Here is a 12601-nt window from a genome sequence, read left to right on the forward strand (position 1 = left end):
AAGTTTTGATTTTTTTTTTTCAGTGTAGAAAATGTGTTTTTATTTTTTCAATATTTTTCTCTAAAACGTCAGGAAATTTCACGACAGTCCCCCATACAACACTTTTTTGTAGGTCTTACCGTTTTCGAGTTATACGGGTTTATAAAAAAAGTAAAAAAAAAACCTTTCCAAATGTTAGTCTAGATCGATTTTGAAAAAACAAAGTATGTAAAGTATCTTAGTTTCTCATAGTCTTCACACCCAGAAAGTTTCATTGAATTTTGAAGGGGTGCTGCCAATCCCTTTGTCGAGTTGGCGTCAAATCCGTCATTTCATACTCAGCCGCTGGATGCCAGAACAGACGCTCAGAACGTACCTCCTCACTCTAGCTGATATCAGAAGGACAACAGTGCCGAGGCTGACGACTTGAAAATGGCTTCAAACCAAGTCGTCATGTGACCACATTCCAAAGATTCTTACTGAATCATTTAAGAAAACTTCCAACGTATACATCCCACTGCTGCCAGCTCATTCCCAGTCTCACGTGACAATTTTCTGTACGTGCAGTACACGTACTCACTACAGTCATACCGCCACCTCCTAAATGCTCTGTACTGGGCACTTCATTCACAAATTAGTTTCACGAGAATTTGTCACCGTTTCTTGAATTTCCCCTCTCATGGTAGGTATCTATGATGCGGTCTCGCTTTACCGGTTCATTAGATTAGCCTGTCTTTATCGATCATCGTCAAGGTTAGTAAGAGAGAGCGAGATCATGTCGTCCTTCGTTTCTTGACTTTCGTCGTCACTGTTTTTGAGGTGGAATGATTTATTTTAAGGTCACCATCAGTGAGATAAGTTTCTCACCGGACTATTCTTAGCCCGTTGCGCCAGCAACACCTTGTCGGCGAACACTTCTGTGATCCTAAAGTCTGCTCACCGGAGATGTTTCTCTTTCTTGGGATAAATTTAGCAGGATGAGTGTTCACTGTGCCATACCTACTTAAGCTAGTAGGTGCTACTTGTTCCGAGGCCCATCAGTCACGGACGATTGACGTAAATTCGGCCGAAGTGCCAATCATCGTCATATATTTTTCTCCTTACCTTGCAGGGTTCACGGGAATGGAGCACGGAGGAGGTGGTATTGTCTGTGTTTGCGGGATCATCTTGAAAATTGCAATCTATTTCGGGAAAACAGATTCATCGCTAAGTTAGCGGGAGCTGCTGCTGATCGAAACATCCCGTGGGCGAATAAATGTAAACAAATTCAACTGGAGTTTTGCTGGTCGAGTAAGGGGTGTGGAGGCAAGTGCTCCGGATGCAACAACGTTCGAATGTTTTCCTTTGCTATTTTATGAGTATTTATGGACGAACGGTATGTGAAGAGATCACTTTCATATGGCTTCCGACAGTTTCGGTGAACGTAAAACGCATTCGCCTAATAGGGCTAGGATCGTGGGCATAGCCAGGATTTTTATCAGGGGAGGTGAAAGTCCTCAATGTAGCCCCATGTTTCTACATCAATTACCTTGATGAAATCTCACCAACAACAATACTTCGACAATTCACACGGTTCATGGTCACCTTTCTCCATCCTCGGCTGCGACCCACCCTCTCAAGGTTCTGATGCACCTGGTCAATCCACCTAGTTTCCTGCGACAAAGGCCTCTTTCTCACGACAGGACAGGAAGCAAATACCCTTTTTAGAGGACTCTTGTTCGACATTTTTACAATATTCCCTGCTTTAGCCACCTTCAGGATACTGAAGCATACGGCTCGTTAGACAGTTTTTAAAAGACAGTTTTCAAACAAAATACAAATATTTTGTAGCGAATATGCTGATTTTATTTTATTTTTTCTCCTTTAGCTCCTTAAACTACGTCCGTGGTAAGGTAAAATCTTCGTTTAGGAATATTTAGTAAAAATCAAGCTCCATCCACCACAATCAGCAGCTGCTTATGTTAAATCAGAATAAATGAATTTCTTTTGAATTAAAATCATGAAGTAATTATTTATATCTTCTTTCTATTCTTTTTCTTTTGATTTTTTTCAAACTTAGAGTGGAACCATAGCATTTCAATCAACGCAAATCAACGAATACAGCCAAGAGTAAACAGGTAGAATTCTGAACAAACATATAAAGGCGGAAGCAATCCGGATCAGAAAAAATAGAAGAAAAGTTATCTGTGTATAAAAAAGTGAAAAGTGTATAAAAGGCACCAATCCGGATAAGAAGAACCCCACTCGTAGGGAAAAGGTTCCCCCAAAGTACCAGCCAAAGTGCAGTGTTTAAATGTTTGAACTACCGCGACGGTTCGTTGTTCGCGTTCGCAAGTAAAAGTCGAGAAGTATCCCCGAAAAAATCAGAAAGTGCATTAGTTCCACGAAGGAAAAAAAGAGGACGGTGAATCATGGCGGACCATGATTTCGCACCGAGCTTCACCCAGAAGCCTCAGCTGCGCCAGGAAGACGATGGAAATCGGTTAGTGTTCGAGTGTCAGTTGATTGCGAAGCCCAAACCGGCGATCGAGTGGTACCGAAGTGAAGAGCTCCTGTCACAGAATGCCCGCACCAAGTTCAAGATCCAGTCGTTCGGAGAGAACAAGTACTTTGTGGTGCTGGAGTTGGACGATGTGATCGATACGGATGCTGGGCTGTACAAGGTCAAGGCTAAGAATCGGATGGGCGAGGTGTCGGCGTCGATCAACCTGAACTTCAGTCGTAAGTAGCTTTCTTTCTGTACTAACTTTTAAAAGTGTTTCGTATGCATCATCATGTAAGTGATAATCTCAAACTTCAATGTTTTAAGAATTGGAATCGCTAATTGATATTCCTATCTTATGGATACATGATGATAAAACAGTGCTAGATAGACGTTCTGCTCAAACAGATCCGGACACTAGTGGACGAGTAGACATGTGTCAGAGGAAGGATTCTTCTCTGGCCATCTTTACATCTACTTTGAACACTTAAATGCATCAGGTATCAGAAGGCCAGCTCCAACGGTATGTTCCCCGCCAATTGGGAGGTTTATGCCATCGCCATATTTGAGCCTATTCCACACAGAAAAAAAATCCGTTCTCGTATCCGTGAACAGCAAGTGTGAACTCGTCAACAAGTAAAAATACACCATGCACTAGATACGAGAACGTTCATGGTAGTTCACGGTGTATTTTTGACAGTTCACGTTTTCCAGAACGCTTTTTTGAGCGTGCATCATCTATCAGATGGGTGAGGAAAGGGAAGAGAAAGATGGGAGGAAATAGGCATGGGGTTCCTTGAAGAGGGAGAAACGCATAAGCATTTGCTATGTGATAGTTGAGTCGGTGGTGGTCAGTCAACCTCAGGCCCTTATCTCCGCGGAACCACCTTACGGTATTTCTTCGGGGAGGGGCCAGTGAATATAGCACTGCTTCTCCTAGCCGACTTAAACAATGTTACAAGGCACCAGCCTTGGCAGGGCTAATCCTCTGCAGCCAACTTTTGGTCGGCACGCCATAGGCGCTGCAATTCTAACATAATGTGAGTGACAGTCGTAGTTACTGCATTCCAGCACTCGGCATCCGCACACATTCTCTCTATTATATTGTCGGGGGACGTGTCCCCTCCGCATGTAGCGAGCATGCGACCTCTCACAACAATGAAACGGGGGCAATCGAACACGACATGATCCGCTGGTCCCATGGTTTCTTCCATAACAATTTGACACATTTGGTATTAGCCGATGGGTCTATCTACCCTTAGTGGAGTTATCCCATTTCTGCTGCCAGCTTCTGAACGTTTCCTCTTTACATGTGTCGCGGACTCCTCTGGTACATCTTTGGTTGAAGCATTGAACATCTTCCTTGATGATGAGTCCGATGCGCGTTATCTTGGTTATGATGCACACGGCCTCTTTAGATACCGTCCGTTATGCACTTGCTACTCTTAAGCACATTATCCTGTACGTATTTTCCAACCGCTTTAGGTTACTGCTCGTTCTAAGCGCTTTTGACCAGATTAATCCTCCATACCTTAGTATGGATAGCGCCACACTTGCCAGGAGCTTGCGTTTGCTAGCAATTGCAGTAGATCTGTTAAACATCATCCTCGAAAGCGCCGCTATAGCCGTATATGCCCTTTTACAGGCATATTCAACGTGGCTAGCGAAGCTTAACTTGTCATCGATCATAACCCCAAGATGCCTAAGGGTTCGCTTGGACTCTATGTCACCTACCGAGATAAGCGCCCGTTGCTCGGACTTGCGGTTGTTGACCACCACCACCTCAGTCTTGTGACGGGTCAGACCTAGTTTCCTAGACTTCATCAATTGCTCAACTATGGAAATAGAGTGCGCTATTGTCAAATCTACTTCCTCCATCAATTCACCATAGACCACTAGGGTGATATCGTCGGCGCAGCCAACAATCTTAACACCCGTCGGAAGGGGCAGCCTCAGTACGTAATCGTACATCGCGGTCCATAACAGCGAGCCCAGAATTGAACCTTGAGGTACTCCCGCGGTAATTCGAACGCTTTTCTGCCCCTCCTCTGTGTCATACAATAGAATCCTACCATCAAAATAGCTTTCTAGAAACTAACACAACAGCACCGGTGCCTTGAGGAGGTGAAGTGCGTGTGCTATTGCTTCCCAGCTTGCGCTGTAGAACGCATTCTTCACATCCAGAGTGACAACTGTGCAGTAACGGATAGCGTCCAGAGTAGATTTACCTTTCCTGAATCCAAACTGGTTGTTGGACAGGCCGTCCGTACCTTCCGTATACGGTACTAGCCTGTTGAGCATCAACCTCTCCAATAACTTACCCGTCGTATCTAGTAGACAGATAGGTCTATACGCCAACGGGTCACCTGGTGGTTTCCCCGCCTTTGGTAGTAGCACCAATTTCTGTCGCTTCCATACATCCGGAAAGATTCCTTGATCAATGTAGCGTTGCATCGTGGTTCTGAACATGTTCGGATCCGTCTTTACTGACGATTTTAAGGCAACATTCGGGATACCATCGGGTCCGGTGCTTTGTTTGACGCGAATGATTTCACGACTTCTGCCAGCCAGGCTTGAAAATTCTCCTCAACATCATCAGAGTTCGGTGACATACTCTAGAGCAGCGTGCAGCCTTTGCCTCTTTGCGAGGGAGCGAAAAAATGCTAAGCAGAGGCAACGAAAAATGAGCGAGGAAGATGCAGCACAAAACACAACAGGGTAAAATTCCATCAAAAAAGGGTGCTCTCACAACTCCCCGAGGACTGTCTGTTCGGGCGGCAGACTCAAGAGTTTTTTTTTTTGAAGTGTGAGTTATGGTGAGCATCGCAACGAGAGAGAGAGAGAGAGAGAGTACCTGAAAAAATCCTCGCATTTTTTTTGCACTCTCACTCGAATCGCTTGAGGATCTGTGTTGAAAATTTTGAGTTTCATTTTTTTTGGTCCCTTAAATGTTAGAACTACAGAAGGTCAACGCATAATCGATTGTGCACCATTTCTGCGGAAGGTACTCATTGTACCCACATTCCCCAGCTCTACATTTAATGCGGCCAGGAATTCCAACAATATTTGGCCTCTTTGGTTGGTGCAGCGGCTACTCCACTACACTGCCCATGCATTAAAATCACCAGCTATCACTACTGGCTGCCGATTAGCTTGTTCGGCTGGATGTCGACCATGTTTGCAAATTCCTCAATCGACTACCTTGAGGGCGCGTAACTGTTGCAATAGAACATCGCCGCTATCACGAAACTATCATTTGGGTAAGAGATTACTTATTGGATTGGGTAAAGTTCTACCCAGCCAGCCAGTCCCCACCCAGTTCCCGTTGTTCGCTGGTCCGATAGCAACACCACGTTGGTCTTCGTTTCCGTGACTGACCGCCAAAGCAGCTACTGGGCTGCAAAACAACGGTTTCAAATCAACTCTGCTACTTCCGTTTTGGCTGCTTTGATATTCCTCTTGTGCCCGGACATTTGGGGCCACCCGATAAGTGTCCGTTGAATGCTCTGTCGACACATATTACGCACTTAGCTATTTGCTTACAATCGCTTGCCCTATGGCCTTCGTTGCTGAATTTTCAGCACAGCCTACTTCTATTAGGACCATTGCATTTCCACAACTTAAGGCCCTTCTCGAAACACTTGAAGCAAACTTCAGGAGGCTGTTGAAGCTCAACCGGCAAAACGATTAGCCTGCCTTAACTATGCCTAAATTCTTTGCTTTGTTGGCCTCTGCATCCGGCAGTCTTATCGCCGCCACCTGGGTGCCCTGCGTGCCCTTTTTTAAGGTGGATGCCCTTACTGGCTACGTCGATGTCACACTGCTCTTTGAGGGCAGCCAAGACCTCCACTGTATCAGTGATTTCATCTAGATTTTTACACTGGAGAGTCGCTTCTGGAATCAGGGATCTGACATCAACCTCGTCGTCATGTTCTTGCTGTGCTAGGATCATTTCGTCAAGTTTAGTACGCCTTATGCTCCGGTAATCTGCGCCCAATAGCGATTCTCCATGCTTCACAACGCCTTCAGAACCTCGGCGTATTTCACCTTCTGCGTTTTGATAACGAGGACTTCGCCTACGGTTCACTGTCTTCTGTTTAGGATTCTCCTTGATCGTCGTTTCTGGTTTTTTCCTTGCTTTCTTCTTTCCAACTCGTATTGCTTTGCGCCCGTGGTTCCTGTGGAAGCACTGCCTGGTTCGGGCTATCCCATGGCTCTTTTTTATTGAATTTCTTCGCCTTAGACGTGGTGTTGGACTCTCCACTGTTGCCATGTTCTCTTGATTATGAAGCTTGGCTCGTGCCAGCTTTTCCAATCTGGAGGACAGAAGCGTAGGCCACTTTTTCTTTAGAAATCATGCTTCTTTTTGCCACGTATTCATTTGCCTCTTTTGCATCGCGTATCGAATAAAATCATCTGATATATTCGCGTTGCCTGTGAACAACCCAGACAACCAGAAGTCACATAACAGTAACCGAACACGGTCTTCATTCATACAAATTGCATCACTCTTGCATGGTAGATGAAATCGTTTGATCGATGAGCTTCCTCGCATAGAAGGCTCTTTTAAGAGTTTATATTGTGGAGTTTGGAATTGTAGCCAGCAAACGGGAGCACCACCAAACGCTTGACACTCTGCTTATGACGTTACTGGAAGGGTGAGGTGTTGGTTTGTTCTCTATGCCTACTTGATTGCCTGAATAACAATAGGATGTCATCTTCACATACTTTGACTACTAGGATGCCGCTGAGAGTAATCACAACGCATAGGTTTGCTATAATGCGGATTCAATACCACACATCCTCCCTCTTCTCAGGAATTGAAATGCAAAAAACAAACGACTCTATGACTATATGACTCTGCAAATTAATTTAATGTTTTTGATGGATTGTGTAGTTATGATCGCATGGTGATGGATTCTTAAATATGTACTGTTTCATTGTTCGCTCGGATAAAAGAACACGTCTCTTCCAACTACCAGTTGTTCAGAAAAATACTTTTACGAGTTGATGATGTGAAGGATTTGGGTATCATTCTGGATGCCCAACTAGCATTGTGACGGTCAGCCTCCTGGACTTCCCTTTTTTTAAAGTGGGATAGCTCAAGCGCCACTCCCGAGGGAGACTATCCACCAAGATTAAGGTTGCCTCAAAGAATTATAAAAAGCTCGAATGAAAAGCTTTTTTTTCTATCTTTTTTAACAAGATTTTTAGCCCTGGGCTAGTTCATCTCGGGACCAACGGCTTTACTTCCCTTCCGAAGGAAGTCGTCACTGAAATTTTTAGTGACTATCTCGGGGATGGGATTCGATCCCAGGTCCTCAGCGTGAGAGGCGTGTGTTCTAAGCACTACACCAGGTCCGTCCCCAGAATAAAAAGCTTTGTTTTATGGTAGCATGTAGAAACGTTTCAATAAACACTGCGGGTCGTAAAAATTTAGAAATGGAAGTCCCTTAGAAGTGAAGTTGGTCGAAGGTTTTTCATGTCGTTCGTGTTTCGTCTGTAATTTTCTCTGTTGTTTATTTTACTAGGGAGGCTAACTTACGACCACCAGTTGCACTGAAAAGTGTACACCATCATTGCTTGAGACGATTTTGCGATCAGCAATCGCGCTAGCATCGTCAACAACACTTGATAGGAACAAATTAGCGACCAACAGTCGCAATAGCAATTTGAACAATACATTTTCCATTTCGTTTCGTCACGTACAAGGAAAGTCGGATCAATCCGTAGCAGCTGTCAAATAAACTTTGTTATCATAAATCTGAACACTTGCATTGCATGTTAGTTTTCATCATATGAAATATTCATTCTTTTGTACGTATGAAGCCTTTTCATGCTCATTCTTCTTCTTCTTTCTGGCGTTACGTCCCCACTGGGACAGAGCCTGCTTCTCAGCTTAGTGTTCTTATGAGCACTTCCACAGTTTTTAACTGAGAGCTTACTATGCCAATGACCATTTTTGCATGCGTATATCGTGTGGCAGGTACGAAGATACTTTATGCCCTGGGAAGTCGAGAAAATTTCCAACCCGAAAAGATCCTCGACCGGTGGGATTCGAACCCACGACCCTCAGCATGGTCTTGCTGAATAGCTGCGCGTTTACCGCTACGGCTATCTGGGCCCCATTTTCATGCTCATACAACCATCGTATAACGAAAAAGGTAATTACGTTACACGTACATTCTGGTTGTCTGGGAAGCTTGTTCTCTGCGATATGTGCAGACTACAAGAGAGACCATTCCGACGTTCAACTACATTCAGCTTTCGAAACTCTGAACTTTCCTTAACACTTCAGTCGTCACGCTGTTGTATTTTTTACAACACTGTTGTAAAAACCTCGCTCTTTGTTCACAACAGCAGCGTGGTGGCTCTGACGGGGGCAAACCGCGCGACGACCGGTAGGTTAATACAGTGATCCGTTTTGCAGTTTTGTATAATATATATGTATAATATATGATATAATATATATGTTTAATATATGGTTTAATATATATTCCTTATCCGAGTGGTTAGAGCCCGCGGATACAAAGCAAAGCCATGCTGAAGGTGTGGGTTAGATTTCCGGTCGGATCTTTTCGGGTTGGAAATTTCCTTGACTTCCATGGGCATAGAGTATCATCGTACTTGCCACACAATATACGAATGCAAAAAATGGCAACTTTGGCAAATAAAGCTCTCAGTTAATAACTGTGGAAGTACTCATAAGAAAACTAAGCTGAGAAGCAGGCTCTGTCCCAGTGAGGACGTTAATGCTAAGAAGAAGAAGAAGAAGATAATATATGAAATATGTATATGTACATGGATTAGCACTTGATGTGGCTGGTTCCTTTGCGTGGGCTGGTATCAGGTGTTGTTGTAGAGACTTGGTCTGTTTTTTAATGCAAGTCTCTAACGGAGTATTTTAACGGAATGTCTATAAAATATCTGTTTAACCAGAATAGACTTAAAACATTACTTTTTCTTGTTTGAAGTGAATCCGACTTCAATTTATATTTGTTCCAGGAAAAAAACCTTCAGAGATTATTACGCGACTACTTTAGAGGTCCTTCAGGATTTTTTAATACCAATTTAAAAAAAAAACCTCCGGAATTACTTTAATCATTTCTACGGAGATTCCTTCTGAAATACTCTCAAAGGTTCCTTTAAAGATCTGTGCAGAAATGCTTCCAGTGGCGTTTCAAAGCATGCTTAGAGGAATTTCTTCAGAATTTGCTCCAGGAAATCCTTGAAAGCTACGACGCATCGACCTCCTGTAAATTCCGCACGAATAGTTTTCCAAGAGACTTTCTCAGAGTTTTCTCCGGATAGACTAGTACTTCCCCTGATTTCCACAGGGGAAATATATTCTGAAAACTTCTACAGGAGTTTTCCGTGAAAAATATCACAAGAACATGTCAGTTTTTTTAAGAATTCGTATGGGATTTTTCAGGAAGATCTACAAGAATTCCCACGTAAATTTATCCAGTTTTCTTTCCAGGCATTCCCAAGAATTCATTCGCATTTACTCTCATAAATTACACTTTTTTCTTTTGCAAAAGTGAGGTGAAGTATTAAAGTTCAATTAGTACACGGGAAAAAAGTCTGTGATAAAAATTACTATTTTGGCTGACTACACCCATTCTTGAAACTACCATGGAATTTCAGAACAAATTACTATGTTTGTGTACATCCCTCCTATACACTGATACATTGGACAGAAATCATTTTTGTCAATCTGATTTCGACTACAGACATGGTAAAATAAAGCACATTTCTGGTCTGCTGAAAAATGCCGGTGCGAGCGCTTGAGCTAACCCTCTAAAATGGTGTTTTTACTGCACTTTTTTTTGCGTGTAGTTTCTCATGAATTTCTCCAAACATCTTTCAGGAATTATTCAAGAAAACATGTTTAGTACTCTTCCTGGAATTTCTCATTTAATTCGTCGTAGGATTCCTCATGGAATTCCTTCTTGCTTTTACCAAGGAATTTCCCCACCATTTTATCCAAGAAACACCAGCAAATACTACAGTAATTATTCCAGTGACTCCTCCGATCTGTCTTATGCAATTTGCTTTAGGGATTTTGTTCGATAATTTTCAAGGAATTCATGCTGGATATTTTCCAAAGATTTGATTGTTTTTTTTTCTGAGCAATTTGTTTTTGAAATCCTTTAAAATTTCTTTCTAGTTCTTTCAGGAAATCTTGTACGAGTTCATAAAGGGTTATTTTTGAGCTTGTAGGGTTATCAGATGTCACTTTATACAAACAATACAAACTCTTCAATAGCTGTTCATAAAAATCATTGACATTTTCCGGGAAAAACTGTTTGATGACTCCCTTGGGGAATTTTCTGAAATACTTCCTGTAGGGATCTTAAGAGGGATCCTCGGAGTACCATTACATTTTACAGACACTTAAGGCTCCAGTGAAGTGTAACTCATCTAAAAGCATATAAATCACGCTAAGTCACTTTTGCTCCATATTCCGAATATTTTGTTTCGAATTCTGTAGAGTTCATGAAAAGCATAATCAGAAAACTAAAACCATTAAGGTGAAGATGCATCGAAGCCAAACTTCAAATTTTCAAATGCACAAATCCAGAGAACTCAACAGCTGTTCAAGCTGAAAACTTAATCGATTGGTCACCACCAGCGTTTGACCATTCGATTAAGTTTTTAGCTCAAACCACTGTCTGGATCTCTAGATTTGTGCTCTTGAAAATTTGAGGTTTGGCTTCGATGCATCTTCACCCTAATCAGGCTCACCTAACCATTAGAGAGACGTCTAAACTAGTTGAGGATTTTAAATTTCAATGGATATCTATGGAAATTGCTCATATTACACGTGACTTAATTTGAACGAAAATTTTGAAAACGTCCAAGTGAAATGTTTCCCATATAGAGTGTCTGTAATAAGAAGAAAATACTGGTTGAATTATTGAAGATGTTCTGAACGGGAATCTTGGTGGGAGTCTTGACAACCTTTAGAACCAAAGGAAGGTCGTATAAATCACTAAATGAGTTATTATATGAAGCATTCTTTGGTAAAATACTTGAAGCAATTCCAGGAGCAAATATGAAAAAATATATATAGTAATATGAGCAGTAATACTTGTCGTAATGTCATTAGGAATTCCCAAACAATATCTTAAAAATATTCTAAGAAATCCCTTTTTGGACTCTTTTGAAAACGACCCTTAGTCCTGATTTTTTCGTGGTAAATTTTCTAGGGGTCATCCAATTTGTTTTTTTTTTTTTTTTTTGTAGAACTAAACTATCCAACATGAAAAAACTGTTTCTTAAATTGTTGTATTAATTGATTGTGATTGGAATATCTAAAAATACCAGGCTACGGAAAATTTAACGATCATTGACACACGAGTCATAATTTCATCCCATTTATCCGCCTGCATTCATACAACATGCATGGCATTTATCGTTCTTTGAAGATAACGAGCCATGAACGAAAACAAGACAGACAAACACCACCCACTGTTTGACGCCGATCGCTGGGTGTCAACACTTGTAACATTCGCTGACCCACTCTCTTTCTGATCAAGAAACAGAAACGAATATTTTCCATTTACGATGCTATGTTTGCGACCAAAGGGGTGTTCAATGATCCAATGGATTATAATTAGGTTGTTTAAGGCTTCATTACCAAAAAATATGAAAGTTATTACCAATTTCATGCAAAACATAAATCACCCGAATGACTCGATATTGTTGCAGTCTATGAGAATTGCTGCTCTTGAACGCTCTCGTGCCACGTATCGACGAGAGAATGAATGTTTACATTCATAGGGCTCTCCGAATGCGATGTGCCTCGAACTGCTATGGTTCGCGAACTGTTACGCTCTCCGAATATGGTTCGATCGGCTGATTCGGATCAAAATCCAAACACTGAAAAATACAATGATTTGAACTTTAAAACTTTAAAATGGGTTATATAAGATCCAAAGTGATTACCATGGTTGAGTGTTACATAACTAGCATTTGATATATTTGTGCGCAAGTAACTTGGGTTGTTTATATGATACGTTTATCAGCTGCTGATCCATCTTCTTCTTCTTCTTTCTGGCGTTACGTCCCCACTGGGACAGAGCCTGCTTCTCAGCTTAGTGTTCTTATGAGCACTTTCACAGTTATTCACTGAGA

General features: G+C 42.0%; 1 protein-coding gene across 7 annotated transcripts in view; it reads left to right on the forward strand.

Annotated features, from left to right (window-relative positions):
- LOC5580168 (twitchin) overlaps nucleotides 1-12601 on the forward strand; it is a 95153-nt gene that overhangs the window by 20060 nt on the left and 62492 nt on the right. For all 7 annotated transcript variants that reach the window (XM_021857732.1, XM_021857738.1, XM_021857735.1 and 4 more), the window contains exon 2: nucleotides 2039-2700. In XM_021857732.1, coding sequence (XP_021713424.1) covers nucleotides 2391-2700 — 310 coding nt within the window. In that variant the 5' untranslated portion in view covers nucleotides 2039-2390. The remainder of the gene's footprint in view (nucleotides 1-2038; nucleotides 2701-12601) is intronic.

Source organism: Aedes aegypti, chromosome 1 (assembly GCF_002204515.2).
Source record: "Aedes aegypti strain LVP_AGWG chromosome 1, AaegL5.0 Primary Assembly, whole genome shotgun sequence".
NCBI lineage: Eukaryota > Metazoa > Arthropoda > Insecta > Diptera > Culicidae > Aedes > Aedes aegypti.